The 16,905-nt window shown below is 35.3% G+C and overlaps 1 protein-coding gene across 1 annotated transcript in view; it reads right to left on the reverse strand.

Annotated features, from left to right (window-relative positions):
• CSMD1 (CUB and Sushi multiple domains 1) overlaps positions 1-16,905 on the reverse strand; it is a 1,105,213-nt gene that overhangs the window by 82,779 nt on the left and 1,005,529 nt on the right. The window contains exons 47-49 of the mRNA XM_013130058.2: positions 14,051-14,239; positions 9,713-9,859; positions 2,351-2,539 (exon numbers count right to left, since the gene is read on the reverse strand). Of these exons, the coding sequence (XP_012985512.2) occupies positions 2,351-2,539; positions 9,713-9,859; positions 14,051-14,239 (525 nt within the window). The remainder of the gene's footprint in view (positions 1-2,350; positions 2,540-9,712; positions 9,860-14,050; positions 14,240-16,905) is intronic.

Below are 16,905 nucleotides of genomic sequence, written 5' to 3' on the forward strand. Positions count from 1 at the left end.
GAAAAAAATACTTTTGAATATGCTGCATTGCTAATATTTTACAGTTATTTCAATATAGTGATAAAATAGTAAGAGACACAATGTCTGAAATATTTTATGATTCTCTTGAGTCTGCTTAATTTTTGTTCAAAATTTATCACTTTCTGCAACTCTTTGTCCTCTTGTTATCCACGATCAAGTTCTGGGACCTCATGTCAAGTCCTGCGCACGTCTGTACATTTTTCCACTTACTTTCTGTGATTTATTACATTCTGCCCTTAAAATTGGGGACTATTTTTTTAAAAATGTTCAAAGAACTGTTCTCTGATTATTCAGATTTTTCCCCACACCTCATTATGTTTAGATACAGTGTCAAAGTTAGAATGGTAAATCGGCAAGCCTTTCTCTGCCATAGGTATTAACAAAAAATATAAGACTTAAACCTCAGAAATGTAAAAGAAAAGCACCTAAAAATTACACTATTATAAAAATAAAAAAAAAGGAGAGAAGCTAAGAAAAAATAAAGGACTGCACTACTTTTATAACAATTCTAAGGCAATGGAATATCTTATTTTCATCATATAGACATCTGCTGTTTGGTCACACAAGAGTGGTAGCAGTAGTAGCAGGTTACTGTAGTCTGGATGGATAAGCAGTCATAAGATAAAGGTTAAATTTACATATAGTTCCTAATAGCTGAGGAATCATGAGATCTTAAATTCTGCTGAAAAGTATGATACAGGGGTCATAAAGTTTATGACACCAAGTCCTCAGGCACCTCAAATGACTAAACTTCTATGTTAGAGCAAATTAATCAGAACTTGAGCTCACACACAAATGCTTGAATTTATCTTTAAAAGAATTGTATCCTCCACTTTCCCAACCTTCTTGCCAAGCTGTACAACACATCATCATTCTGGATTCTTTAGTGCTAGTGCAAAGTGTCTGTGAGCTTTTAGTTCCTATGACAGCACCAGCAACTGCACCTAAAACATACTTTAAGTCCAAAAGCAACACTTGCCCCTAAACTTACATTGCACCCAGATCATGCACAGATTTTCACGTGATTTCATGACCCTTAGGAAGGTCAAGCAGCATCATATGCCATAACATATTATGGCATATGGGATTATAAAACATCCTGGACTCTGGAAACATGCATACACAGAACCTGCTTATGGCACACTGGCAGCCTGAGCTTCTCCCTGTACTAGCAGGGATGTAGATACATGGCCTATCCAGGCATAAAACACTCAGCCTGAAGAAATACTTCATTACCAAATTATTCTGTATAAAAGATGTGAACTGTACTTCAAGTACAGTGCCAAATTTCAGCAGCTCTTTACTTTTCCTGCAAATAACGAACCCTCAACAGAATAGAGAGCATTATGCCAAATCTCAGATGGTCTTTTTTTTTTTTTTTAAATATACAAAATAGAATTTCTGTCATAGATTGGTTTTGGAAATATCTGATTCATCCTTGATGAAGCCCCAAGCAAAATACTTTTCCTGAAGAAGACATGAAGCACTGCTGATAATGTCTTACAAAGTTAGGAATAACTAATCAGAGGTTTTAATCAAGGAAGTTTCAACAAATTTTAAGGATGAATGTTACTACCATTTCTTCCTATAAGCAAAGCAGACTGGAAGCAGACAGAAATGAAGCCATATTAGAATCGGCCATGTATGATATGGACAGAATTTGCAGTCTTTCCCCTCTCCCCCACATTCCTGATCTTGCCTAATGTACACCTTTGTCTTCACCAATTGTTTAGTGAACAATGTGTGAAAAAGCATTTCTAACTAAAACCAACCATGTTTAACTGCTTTGTACTACTTCATGTTACTCCTCTGTAGTTTGTGTGGCTTTTGTATAGGGGAAATTATAAACATTTCACAAATAGTAACTACTTTTAACAGATGCTAAATGCTAGATGCTGAAGTAGACCCTGCTTAATTCCAGAATACACAAAAAAATAATCAGAAGTTACAATCTTTGTCTTTAAAGTATTTCTTATGAAGTTATTTTCTAAATTAATCAAATTAATGCCTGAATACTCCTGAATTTTTATAAAATGTTTTGTAATACAACATTAGTATGAAATGTGGATTGTTTAGAGATATTGATTTTACTAAATAAGAAAGTACTGAAAACATTTCTCATTTTGTCTGTATTTTGCTGCATTAATCTACTTAATACTTCAGCTCTGCACACATTAAATACAGAGGTCAATATGTATTTGAGTAAAATCATGATGGCAATATGTCTCTTGGCATACAGCAACGTTTGGCAATGTTGTACCTTTGTTTTGTAAAATATTCTTTGCTATGAAATTATAGAAGCATATGCAACAAGAAAACATTATCTTACCTTGGCAGATTGGCACAGGGGAATCCCACTGATACATGCCATTTTGGTGACGCCTACATGTAGCATTATTGTGACCAATCATTCTATACCCAGGTTTACAGTAATAGCGAACTTTACTTCCAGCACGACCACCTGTTTTATTTACAATTCCACCATTCCTCAAGATGGGATTTAAGCTGCAATAGGGAGCTAAATGCCAAAAGAAAGGACATTATTAAAAACACACAGAACACAATGTATACAGTTCACGTAGTTTATGTTTAGACTCTGAATACCATTAAAATTAGTACAGAATCTGTCATATTACTTTTGGAACCCTCAGTGAAGATTTGAACTTCAAAAACCAAAGTTTATAATCTCAAACCATTTTATGTCACTGTACATGAAGAAGCTGCAATCACAAAATGTAGATGACTCAGAAAGTTCATTCACACTTAGCAAACAAATTTGGTAAATTTATAAATATAAAACTGTTCTCTGAGCTACACGTTACATAAAACTAATTATGAACAGTTTTATTAAAATAATCCAGTGCACTTAGACATCTAAGTAAAAAATTAAACACTTTACCAAATATGTTAAAAATTTGCAAGACAAAGCACAATAGACTGATTAATCAGATGCATTCTTGTTCATATTAAAATTTGCAATATTTTATGTTCAAGTTCCCCCAAAGATATCACAATAATTGTATTAATTTGGTATCAAAAGCATGTAACCTCAGTGACTGCATCTTATTAAATGCTGAATTTGCACTATATCTCAATTAAGATAGAATGCACTTCAGTTTTGAAATTAAAATACAAACAACAATATGAAGCCATCGATCTTGGGTTCCCAAGGAGCCACAGAAGCATTAATGTAGCACCAGGGAAAAGTTTAGGTAGTGGAAAGTGTGTGTAGAACATGTGCTCTGTTTTTGTATAGCACATTTTATGCCTTTTTATTTTTTTTTTCCCCTATAACAATTTAATCAGGACTATTAATTCTCATATTAAACTGCTAACATCTCAGTTATACTAACAGTAAATTCTTGGCTAGACATAAAAACTGTACGTTTTTTTTACCCATAAGGAGATTTTGAACATAACAGGCTGCAATTTGTGTTCTGATTACCAGGGAACTTATTGACATTTTTTTTTTTCCTGAGGTTAATTTCAACAATATATAGTGTATATAAGAAACTCAAAAGAGATCAGTTTTAAAATGGCATAAAATGTGGGACACTCAGGCTACAAAATTATACAGAATGATGTCAAAATACTGAAAAATTCCTTGGAGCCACAGGGTAGATCTATCAGTCATAATTGCTGCTTACACTGTAACAGCTAACAATGCCCAGAGCCCAAAGGCATAGTTTGAGCTCTGAAGTGAACTACGTGATGCTCAGGAAAAAACCTGAAACAAACAAATAAATAAATAAACCCAATGTAAAAGCCCTACCAGAGGTTGCAGTATTTTTGTGCTGCAAAGGCAGCAAAATACAAATAGAAAAGGCCGATTCTCAAATGATTTATTATGTCTAAACTACACTTAGCATGAATAGAAGGAAAGCACTTGAAGCAAATTATCTAAAATTCTGAAGATGGATTTTTACTTTAGAACTCTAGAAGACATTAACACCTGTTGAGATAGTAAAGGGATATTGATAAGACTCCATACAATTCCCTTGTTAATCTACAGTTTAAAGAACAGATTAAAAATTACTAAACTGAACTGCCTTTAGAGTCCAGGATAAAACACACACAACATCTCCTAGGATCAGGAATTGACAAATTACCTGAATAACCATACACAAAACAATTAAATAGAAATGTCAGAAGATCTGGAGTGTAAGGAGGTGATTGAAAAATGTTAGACTGAAAACTACAGCCACTGTCTACAGCTGAAAACTACAACTGAGTGAAAATTCTGGGCTTAAGCAGGAACCTCTATAGTGTGTTCATAAAATATTGTAGCCTCATATTAAGGACCACTGGGATAAAATGCTGGTTTTCTCCCAGCCAGTTTCTGGGCGGGAATCTGCCCTGGAACTTTATGACACTTAGCTAATATAGGTGCAATGACACGGGAGTGCTCTCATCTAGGATTGTCAGTGTTTTACCACAAAATGTGATAAACTATGAAGCCCTTCCACTGACCTGAAGTAGCTTTACATTTACAGATTTAATTTACTTTTCCAAATGACACAGCATCCACATTCTTTCAAGGCCTCTTAAACACCAGAGGTTTTTGCAAGGTAACACACTGAACATTTTCAGCTCACTTGTAATCACAAGGACCATTTGTCACTTGCAGCTGAAGACCAACACAGTAATAACTGCCTAGCTAAATTACCTATCACTAGTCAACTGATGTGTGGACAGCAGCACAGATAAACACTGATTTTTCACTTGCAGGACCATACTCTTCCTTTCACAAAGCATATTCTCTTAACAGCTGAAATATTTAAACATTAATGCTGAGATATTTTTGCTGTTTGAGGTACTCTAAGGGAAACTCAATTAAATAAATCCCAATTCCAAATGAAAATTCTTTGAAACTGGATGTCTAAACCTCCAAAATGATTTTGTAATACAGTCTTACAGTGAATAATATGATATTTTTGTCTAAAAATTTATTTCAGCAAAGGACTTAATTTCCCCACAGTCTTTGATCAATAGCCTGAAAACTTACATGAAGAAGATACAACTATTTACTGAAACAGCCCTATGTTTGAAATTATAAATAAACAAAAAGCTTTCCTTCAGATCCCATGTTGGCTTTGTTTTGTTTATATGCTAGATTTTTTGTTGACAGATAATATGTTACAGCCCAGTCCACTGTTTCCTTTCAATTTTCCCTTTTGGATACTTGTCTTTATCATCATACTACGAGGGGATCTTTTGTCCTTTGTTCCACTATTCTTTAAGGACCCAATGAGACAGAGATTTAATATCATTCTCACTTTAGACATTCTCACTTTACGGGTACGAAATCAGATACTGGCTTAAGCAATTAAGAAAGGTCACACAAGAAAACTAAACATACCTCTTCTGATTACCACAACATTTTCTTAATTAATGGTCCATCCATTCCACATGTTATTTTTTCCTTTATAATATATACAATCACAAAGGAGAACAATACTCAACCAACCAATAGAAAAAGGTTATGCTGTCATTCTTTTTCTTTTTTTTTCAGATTATTTTTAAATCTAACAAGTAAACAGTATGAGCACAGCAAGATAAATTTGCAAAGGTGTACTCCCTCTTCAATGATATAATTGTGAATGTCTGCCCCATCAAAAAATATCTGACAAAATAACCTACTATTTATAGTACAGATGTTCTTACTGAAGGATGAACATTTATAAATGATCCTGTTTATATTTCTTGTGATTCAAAGTACTATAAAAACCTCCACTGCATAATTTTCCTGCTGTATTTACTACAGCAAACCACCTAAGTTTAGGAACCACAGAACTTCTTCATAGGATTCCCTTGTCACTTCAAAACAGCTACTGGAAAATATAAAGACAAAACCAAATCAACCAATAGCCTTTTCTTTTAAATTGAAATACAGAGGAAATAGTAACAGTTGTTTCATAGGTAAAAAGCTTAAAAATAAGATGAAATAAATGGTGAAGCTTCTTGCAACAACAGATGAGGTTACAAGAGCAGAATAAAGGTGTAGCGGGTTGACCCTGGCTGGACACCAGGTACCCACCAAAGCTGCTCTATCACTCCCACTTCTCAGCTGGACAGGGGAGAAAAAAATATAACAAAAGGCTGGGGGTCAAGATAAAGACAGGGACAGATCATTCATCAGTTACCATAATAAGCCAGGCTCAACTTGGAGAAAATTAATTTATTACCAATCCAAATAGAGTATAGTAATGAGAAGACAAAACCAAATCTTCAAGCACCTTCCCTCCATACTTTCCTTCCTGGGTGTGCTGGTTTTCGCTAGGATTGAATTAATTTTCTTCATAATATGTATTATGGATCTGTGTTTTGGATTTGTGCTGGAAAGAGTATTGATCATACAGGGATGCATTCATTACTGCAGAGCTGCGCTTCCAAAGAGTCAAGGCCTTTTCTGCTTTTTGCAACACCCCACCAGCAAGTAGGCTGGGAGTGGACAAGAAGTTAGCAGGGAACACAGCTCACAGTAGCCACCCCTGTAATTCCTCCACTACAAAAACCTTGCCATGCAAACCAAATATGTAACGTGAGATAGAGATCTATGGTGGGTTTTTTTGTATATATATTGGCAATTCCTTTGACAGGCAATTACAAATTAGCTAACCACTTGCCTTATTTACTACTGAATGACTAACCAGAAGTTAAAAATGTTTAAGAGGTAATATAACTTGCAAACTAGGAAGCTAAGTACCACTCTGCTTCCCAAATCACTATGCCTCTTTCATACATGCCAAGTAATGTAGTGTACTTTCATTCCTTCCACCACTATCGAAAAAAACCCAGCCATTCCGTCTTCTCTTTGTTATGCTTTTATGTTAGCTTGCTTGGGTTGGAATGTGCATGCAATGTTATAAATTATTAAGAAAGAATAAAATTCATGCAGGTGTCTTTCAAAGCAATTTCAAACTTTCATCTCTACCAAGTGATTTTCTTAGTTTGAGCTCAGCAAGTTCCACTTTCTGCACTAGCCCATCTTCCCCATTTGTAATAAACTGCACAGTTTGGTGGAACCAAGCTGCACCGGGAAGTTCAAGAACTATAAAAAAGCAAGCAAGCATTACACTACAAAACAACCAGCAAGCATTTAAAAAATAAAGTATTTCAGAACACAATACCTTTTCCTAGCATTTTTTGGCATCCATTTTAATGATTTTATCATACTACATCTCTTTCAAAGAAAAAAAGGATTACTTGCCTAGAGCTGCAAGGAATTTTAACCAATGCCTCTCCTCCTAGTTTCAACTATGCTACACAGATCCTCTAGATTAAGGAAGAGATCATTTAATATTTAGGTGTTTGTGCAGTTAGGAAATCTATTATTTAGACAAAAATCATGCTAGTGCCTCTATAATATATCAAAGACCTTAAAGGAATACTCCTCTGCTGTAATGTTATAGATCTCTTCTTCTAAGATTTACCAAAAAAGGCTAAATCAGAAGATAGAAAACATACAAATAACGTTAGACAAATTATCTACACAAGTAAGGGTTTATGCTCAAGAAAATATTAAGAATTCCTCTGAAAGCTTATACCACTTTTTAAAAGTGAAGAAAATTTGTATCTACAAATGAAACCTAGTCGTGACAAAACTACAACTTGCAAATTTTTGTGTACAGGCATAGGTGGAGAAGGGGAGGGTTGTGGGAAGGCAGTAATTAATTTCTATAGGTTCTTCATTATGAGGAAGCCTGCTGGCCCAGTCACAGCTGCCATGGTATCAATAGCCTTTTTGGGATCTTGTCTTTTTCCTACTTTTGTGATGTTGCTTTCCCTCATTAAGATTCAAATCTGATTGTTTATGCTGCCACTCACCATTACTCTTCTTTCATGCTGATTATTTCCATTGAATCTCATGTAAAATGTACACAGGTTTTAGAGAGAAATGCAGACACTGACTGTTAGTGAAGTGGAAAAAGGAAAACAGTTGTTTGTTCATAAAACAGCCATGAGGACTGCATGTATCTCTCGAGTCCCTCCATTTAATTAATAGTTGCAGCTAGTGCCATAATAATTGAAGAATTGATGCTAGCAATTAGATAAGACTACTTTTTCACTACTGCAAAACATGTTCTGCATACCCACAAAGGTGTGAAATAATTTCTCATTACTCAATCATGGAATCAGCTAGGTTGGAAAAGACCTTTAAGATCATTACCCTGGACTACCAACACCACCACTAAAATATGTCACTGAGAGCCTCATCTACATGTTTTTTGAACACTTCCAGGGATGGTGATTCAACCACTTCCCTAGGAAATCTGTTCCAATGCCTGATCACCCTCTCAGTGAAGAATTTTTTCTTAATATCCAATCTAAACCTTTCCTGGCACAGCTTAAGGCTGTTACTTCTTATCCCCTCACTTGTTACTTGGGAGAAGAGACTGACCCACCCAGCCCCATAGACTTGTATATGTCTAAGTGGAGCAGGAAGCTGCTAACTATTTCTTCCTGAATTACGGGAACTTCAATCAGCTTTCCATCTCTGCTATCCAGCTCAGGGAACTAGGTACCCTGAGGATGGCTGGTGACTATTAAAGACTGAGGCAAAGGCAGCATTAAGTACCTCACGGTTTTCTTCCTCCTCAGTCACTAGGTTTCTCCCAGTAGAGAATGGAGGCTCTCCTTGGCCCTCTTTTTATCGCTAATATATTTGTAAAAGTACTTTTTTGACAGTGGCCAGATTTAGTTCTCCTTAATAATTTGATAATGAAAAATCATCTCCCAACATGGCATTTAGCATGACTAAATGGGAAATACCTGCTGCCTAATAAAATGTACTTCCAAAATGGTCTTAATATTGTTCTCTCTATTTATATTGACAATTATTAGCCACCAAAATTAACACACACAACTTGTACATCGCTAATCAAGTCAAAACACAGAAAAGGCTAATGCTAACAACAGAAAGTAATCACCACTTCTCTCTTTCTCATGTACTATTCATATAATGGAAATGATCCCTAGGCCCAGCCTTTTAGGAGCAATGTGTCTGCAGATGTATGTGTGAAAACATCTTAAATAGGCTGCAAACTGAGTCAGGGTCAATATGTCTACACATAGAGTACAATCCATTATTGCAATACTGGCAACTGATTTGTTTTCTTAATAAGGAACATATTTTCTAACACTGTTTAGATAAACTATTTACATATTTTCATGTTACCACAACACTAGGTTCACAGGTAGCCTGTTGAAGAAGTGAGGGACTTTTAACCCTCAGTTTTACATTTATTTGTACATGAAGAAAAGCATAGGAATAAGAGCTGTGAACTGCAGTTCAAGGAAATCGTAAACCTAGTAACTGTGTACTGAATTGCAGGTGGAGTACTAGATACCATTTCAACATCAAACATTTTTACTCTTGAATACCTCTGTGTAAATCTAAGGGCTATCCTGCTACATTTAAAAGGCCTTGCTCTAGGTCTGGTAAGACAGCAGGTTGCAGAAAGAATTAGTCACTGGAGATGCATCAATCAGGAGATTTTTGGCAAACTGGGGAAAAATAGAGTCCAGGTCCTGCACTTACCATGAACTTGAATATAATGATTACATATGCTCAAAACGTACATAAAAAATTATCTTCAGAGAAACAGACATTATATTACAAGTCCTGATTTGATGTTAAATAGTATGTGTAACCACAAAGTATAATTTAATGGAAATCCTTAATAGTTACCTGAGTAACGGATCTTGAATCCTTTCTTGCTAGTTGCATGATCAGTTGACCAGCGAAGGTATAGCTGATTCATTTTGCTTGTAAAGTTCAGCTGTCCAGTATGATTTCCACTTAAAGCAACAAGTAAAGGGCTTTGCCCAGAAGAGCCTTCAGAGATAAATAAAGAAACTATTGAAGTTTTAAAGTACTTGAAGTTTAAGTAATCCTCTCCATATTTTTACTCAGCTATGAACGTGAATATACAGAAAAGAATAGCAAATAACCTGACACATCATTGCCAATGAAATAATTAACAGATCTCTACTGAAACTTTCCATCCAGTTTTAGATTTTCACTAGAGTGCACAATAAAAAATCTTGGTACATAGAAAATTAAATATAAACCAGTGAGTGTTTTTGACATAAACACTGAAAAGTAATGGATTTTTTCCCAATTAACTTATATTATTACTTTGAATAAGGTTACATTTCTACTCCTTGTCCTTTTATATCTAATATTTATTTAAGCTCTTTTCAAACTAGTGAGTGGTAACAAATCTATACATTCTTTGACATTGTACAGCTGTATAATTTTAACCACCATATTAAAGAGTGAAAACATTAGATAAAAAACGCTCTGTCACATGCAAGATAATCACAATTTCGCAGTGGAAACCACATATGTACAAGTGCTATGAATTTACAATACATAAGTCATTTGGACTCAGCTGTTATATATCTTCACCACAGTAAAACTCTAGAAGCACAAATAATGATTTTGGGTCTAGCTATGTAATAAAACAAAACCTATGCAACAGAAAAAAAACCCCAAACTATATATCAAAACAATCTCCAAATGAAACTTTCTAAAACACAAAATGGCATCTTCTTTATTCATATGAAGGTTATGTTTTTGCCTGAAAATAAGTGGCTGAACTCCTCCCTTTCATATGCTCTCTGCGCCTTTTTCTCCACTTCAAGTTTAGGAAAGCACTGTTAACCAATATTATCTTGGCCACAGCCGCTATGTCAAATTAAGATGCTGTTTCATTCATTTTTGCTGAGTTTGAGCAGCTGCAGCCTGATCAGCTATTCTTACGTTGCATGAAAAGACTCAAAAAAAATCTGAATCAAATGACACATAAAAATTGAATACAATTGTTGTTAGCCTTCTCCCACTCCAGTCCAAGAAATAATATTTTTTGCTCAGGATATTTTAAGTACGAAAGGGAGGCTATATAGGCCACAGCAAATCATGAAGATCAAGACAACCTCCCAGTTCTTAGGTACTATGGTTCAGTGACCACATGACAACACTACAACTAAAGAAGCAACACTAAATAAATTCTAAATAATAAACACATATAGAAACTAAGAAAAAATAATCACAGCTTTAAGCACCAGTTGCTCTGCATGCTCTCATCAAAATGCTTTGTGGCTTGCTTGTTTTTCATATTAGGGAGCTAATGTGTGATGATTGCCGTGTAGGACAAATGATGAGGAATGCTGAGGTCAATTCCTATTTTTGCTTGAAAATATGCTTTAGAACATTTAGTGTCTCTCTGCCTCTCCCTGGGTTTTGCAAAATTTAATACAGTTGTTACAGTTTACAATGTATATGCTCTATGAAAATTCTCAAAAAAGGGGTTAAAAGAGTACAATTTCAAATACAAATCTACTTCACACAGAGAGGTGAGAATTTTTCCTTAATTAATGATAATGAAATTTGTTTGCAGTACCACATGCAACAACACATTTTTTAGCTACTGGGAGATAAGGGGAATGTTGCAATATATTTTAGTTTGCTTTGTTTTTCCTGAAGTTGAGTTTCAGTTTCTGTGCCTTAACTAGAAAGCAGCTCTTCAGATGATGGTCAGGAAAACCAGTACCATGACTTAGGTGTTCTTGAATCTGATTTTTCTTATTGTTATTTCAGAGTTTGTCTAGAGAGGGAAAGAAACACTCAGCTTCTGGTGTGTTGACCTGTCATATGGTGCTTTCCTGAATATTAGGTAAAAGTTGACATTTTTGTCTATTTTCAATGACAGAATTCTGTTGCTCTATTTCAGCGAGAAAAAATAAATAGTCAAAGAATATTTGCTGTATTAAATGAAAGCTGTTCAGCCTAAGTAGCCTGACTACAGTGTTTTCAAGTTCAAAAGCCTTCAATATTATGGTACATTATGGCTTCTCTGGCTTAGAATACAGATGGGACTTGCTAAGCGTATGACTGATAAGTGGGAATGGGTAATGGGATTATTGCTCCCAGCTGGCCAGGGTGCCCTCATTGATTGGATGACAATATTGATGCATCATTCAGCTGCTGAAGCACCATAATTTACAATGCAGTTAGTCAGGTGTAGTCACTATTTTGGTTTGCATTCAGAAGTTGCCTCACAAAGTAATCAGGGACCCATGCCTTAACAAATACTAATTAGCTACTGATGTCTTCTCAAACTTTATATAGTTTCTGCATAAAGTCTAGTGATGTATCTTTACATGGTGAAAGCAGATAGTGCAGTTTTATTAATTTAAGTAAAAGTATGCTGGTTTGGACCACACAAGTTCCCAGGATACAACACACATTTACTGCAAAATGCAGCAATACATGGAAATACCTAAGCTAGCTCTGAATGAGTTTGTCTGAGTTATATCCATCACTGGAAACAATAAAACCACATCCACACTGACTTCTGCCCCAACAAACTCATCATGCTGAGATGTAGAACTAATTAGCCAAGCAAAGCACATTGCTAATGTGGCCACAGGGACACAAACAAGTATCTCTGCAAGGCACTGCAATGTGTCATATTTAAATATCAACTTGTTGAGAGCTAGCTCAGGAATCTCTACATGGCACTGTATTGAGAGGGCATAAATATGCCATTATCTTTCTCATTTAAGTTTTCTGGTAGGTGGTAGAAAAAATTACTTCAGTAGAGCTGCACTAGAGATGAACTTGTAAGAATGAGATTTCATGCCATGAGATGACAATGCTTAAAAATGTAGTGACTAGGATAAATCTCCCAGATCTATTATCAATAATCTGGTTTCATATTATTTAAATGCCTAGGAAAGAAAACAAAAATCTTCATAAGGAACCCTGAACAGTTTCAACAGATTTTTTTTTTTTTTAAGAAAATATAGTGATCAGACCACTATAAGAATTCCAGGCATGCTACATATTGTCTTAATTTTAAATACAAAGTAGAGTGGCAGAAAAGACAATCTTCATAGATTTTTTTTTTCAGACTATTTTGTTCATTAACCTGACATGGACCAACACACACATTATAAAGAAAGAAAATACATGCTAATGAAAAATATTGTGGGCTTTTTATTCAGAATGCTGTTATTAAAAAGTGAACAACATCGAATAATGTTAGACATTAAAAAGCTAATACTTAAGAAAAATACTGAGAGCAAGATACCTCAAAAGATATGACATTTTAATATTTTTCATGTTATGAAAATCCCACAGTGAATAGTAATCAGTTTTATCATAGTTATCATATATTCTTGGTTAATGAGGGAAGATATGATAATGGTCTCCAAATGAACAAAAAATACATTAAAGAACAATCAAGGATTAGTTATTATCATCAATCAATGGGAACAGGACAAGTGATAATAAGCTCAGAATTCAGTAGAAAATAAGAATAGACTGTTAATTAAATAGGGCCCTTTGAGGGGTACTGCTATAAGTAACACTCTAGAAGCTGAGTTTTTGTCATTTATCTATTTTTTGTCCCAAAACAGATGGTCAAATACTTTAATATAGGTATATTCAAACAATGTCCAGCACTGGTTCTGCTGTGCTTACGGAGAAAGCAGACTGGGTATCTGTATTTAAAATGCATATTTTGATCCAAATATTTTTATTAAATTCAACAACTGGAATTATACCCCAAAATATTTCCTCACCAGAAATGATCCATTACAAATCAGCACGTTAACTTCTCCTTTCATACACCTCCATAAATTTCCCAAGAAACTGGGACTTTCACAGGGATGCCAGAGCTGCTCCTCTTTCGCCTTGGGTGATATGGTTTAGTGTGAGGTGTCCCTGCCCATGGCAGGGGGGTTGGAACTAGATGATCTTCAGGTCCTTTCCAATCCTAACTATTCTATGATTCTATGATTCTATAATACCTAACAAAATTTAAAAGCTTCTTTGCCTTGAATACATCTATAAAATCTTTCATTGTCTAACAGATGTATATTTAAGGCAAAAGTAATAGAAATACTGGATTATTGTTTAAGTTTCAGATGTATAACTGCATTATGAAACCAACACTTGGAAATCAAACCCCACTTGACCCAATATTTGTTTTTGAGATAGAATTTAAATCTCTCTTACCATCAAATACCTCTAGCTCATCAAATTGCTTTTCACTTTGAAACATTTCTACAAAGATGGAGATGTTATATCCTGGGTCAACTTTTATAGTCCATGAACAGGTCTGAGAGTTGGGATAGGTGCCTGGGTAACCGGGACTGAGGATCACTCCTGATGATTCTGTACGGATTTCATTTGCTGGACATTGTGCTAAAAAGGATACAACAAGAAATAACAACAAGAATAGCAATGAAATAAAATGTTTCATTTTAATGAAAAAAATAGTATTCTTTTTCAGGTGTATGTATGTTTCAGGTTCAGTTTCCAGATAGAAACATGTTTAAGTCATATTCTAGATGGAAGGAACAATAAGGTTCCCTTTAGTACAACAGGACTACCTTTATAAACCTTGTATTTATGAAACAGGATCCTAATTATAGTAAAATATTTACCCAGAAATATGTCACAGTCCGAAGGGTTAAGGGATTCACATATGCAGTTGTGGTCATTCACACAGGTAAGGTAAAAGGCCTGGTAAAAATGCTGTATTTGGAAACTGTCTTCTATTTGAGGTCCTAAAAAAACCTACCCACCTTTAAGTATGGTCTGTTACATCAAAATGACAACATAGTGGAACTTCAAGGCACACCAGGTTGAAAGCATGCAAATTTTGTGCAAACAAAGGGTTTATTCTGGATATAGAATACTCCAAATCATCTAAGACCTTCTCAGCGATGACTTTCCTTGTTATTTAATTTCTGAACTTATAACATTGTACAAACAGTTTCACCTGGTATTTATAGTTGTTTATGATCTCTGTGTGTGACAAAGAGTATATTACATTGAAATTCTGTAAATTTTATATCTGAATGCTGATTTTGATTAAGAAATTCTTTTGTTGGTTGTCATGGTTTGAGCATGTTTTGAAGGTGTTTTTGTTCAAGGTTTTTACCAGCCAGGTGGAGGAGGGGAGGCCGGGAGGAAGGAGAGACAGGGCACCTGACCCAGGCTAGGCAATGAGGTATTCCATACCATAGCACGTGATGCCCAGGATGCATACTGGGAGAGAGAGGGCTGGAGTGCGGGAGCTCTGGAGGAAAATGGAGGAGGGAGCACGCGGTGCTCAGCTGGGCAGGGTGGAGTGAGTTATGGGTCGGTGGCTGGTGGGGTGTTGTATTCTTTTCACTTGCTGTTTGCTGTATCATTATTATCTGTAGTAGTAAATGGCAGTAGGGGTTTTGTGTTATGCCTTAGCAATTAAACCGTTCTTATCTTAATCCGTGGGGGCTACATTCTTTGGATTCTCCTTCCTAACTCTCCGGGAGTTGGGGGACTTGGTTTAAACCACGACATGTTTTTCTTTAACATTTTTGGCTTTCATGCTGAACTGATTTTTTCTATATCTGCTTGGTGCTGAAGTCTGATACATTCTGTCCACAGCTTCATAATATATGTGCATTTTAACAGTTTTTTGTATAAGACTCACAAATATATCTTGACAGAAATGCACTCCTGGAAACTGTCTGGCACAGTACCCAAGTACTTGCATAAATTAAAGGTTGTAAGAAAGGTGAAAAAAAAAACCAAGGAAAAATGATCAGGGGAAAAAATATGTTCCAAGGGAAAAACCATATATAATTATCAGAAACAAAAATTAAAAACTCTACCATTTCCCTTAGGTGGCCTTTTACAAACTTGGAGGTGAAATTTAGGTTCAGCTGTTGCCAAGAGAACTTTGTTGCAAACTTTTAGATAACAGTGTCAGGACTTAATCTTTAACTAACCTCTCAGGGAAATTAAGCATACTGACAGAAAAGGAAACTTTACGTTCTGTTCCATACACTGGGGACAAATCTGAACCCTCCACCAGAAGCAACAATGCAAACAAAATAGGAATGTTATCATTTAATTCACATATAAATTAACCATAATTTTCCTACACAGTGCATAGACCTTTACCCTTGAGAAGCTGGCTTAAACCTGTCCTTCCTCTAACCTAGATATGGTTTTCTAGACTTGTATATGGAAGGTAATAGAATGTGTATGTGCACCAGTTGGACAATACAATGTTTCATTCACTGTCCCATGGTTTTTAGAATATTTTAAGCCATGATACATTAAATGAGAAAGGTATCAGTTTCAAAACTAAAAGCTCATTTTATGAGGACTAGAAATATCTTAATGGCACTGAAGTTTAGAAGTTTATTCTTTTCTGGCTGTTCCAAGACTTCCCTAGATCTGACTCACAGATTGAGTCTTCAGCACAAAATTCAGAGGGATTTTTCTGAAGTTGTGATTTTTTTACTACTGTGGTATAAATTATAAATCATTTATCTAAAAGCCACTCTGATTACTTAGGGTTGTAAGAATGGGGAAAGTGTGAAAAGTAAAACTAATTACTCATTTTTGTCATAATATTTTCTTTTTCAGTCTGCTCTAATAGACTGCAGAGTATGTAGCATTATCATGCCAGCAAATGCAGGAAGAAATATTAGATTTTCGAAACCCTCTTTGCCTTCCCTCCCCCCCCCCATCTTGTTTAGCTAAAAAATTTCTTCCGTCAAAAAGAAAAATGCTAGTCTGTGAAAAGGAGGGATGTAATATGCAAGTGAGAATATAGCATTAAAGAGGGACAAGAAGGTGTGAGCTGTGGAAAAAATTGCAAGCAAACATTTTTTCCTTGGCATAGGTCACTATCTGCTATCATCTGACAGCACTGACTGCAGCAGACCAAGAGGTAGAGCTATTTCTTATAGAAGCCATCCTAAGAGAGGGAAAGACTATGGAGTAATGGCAATAAAGTAGTAGGAATCCTTTGACAATTTTATTTCAGGAAATGTCTCTTTAGATAGGAACTCCTGTAGCTAAATTACACC

This window comes from Melopsittacus undulatus, chromosome 3 (assembly GCF_012275295.1).
Source record: "Melopsittacus undulatus isolate bMelUnd1 chromosome 3, bMelUnd1.mat.Z, whole genome shotgun sequence".
NCBI classification, from domain to species: Eukaryota; Metazoa; Chordata; class Aves; order Psittaciformes; family Psittaculidae; genus Melopsittacus; species Melopsittacus undulatus.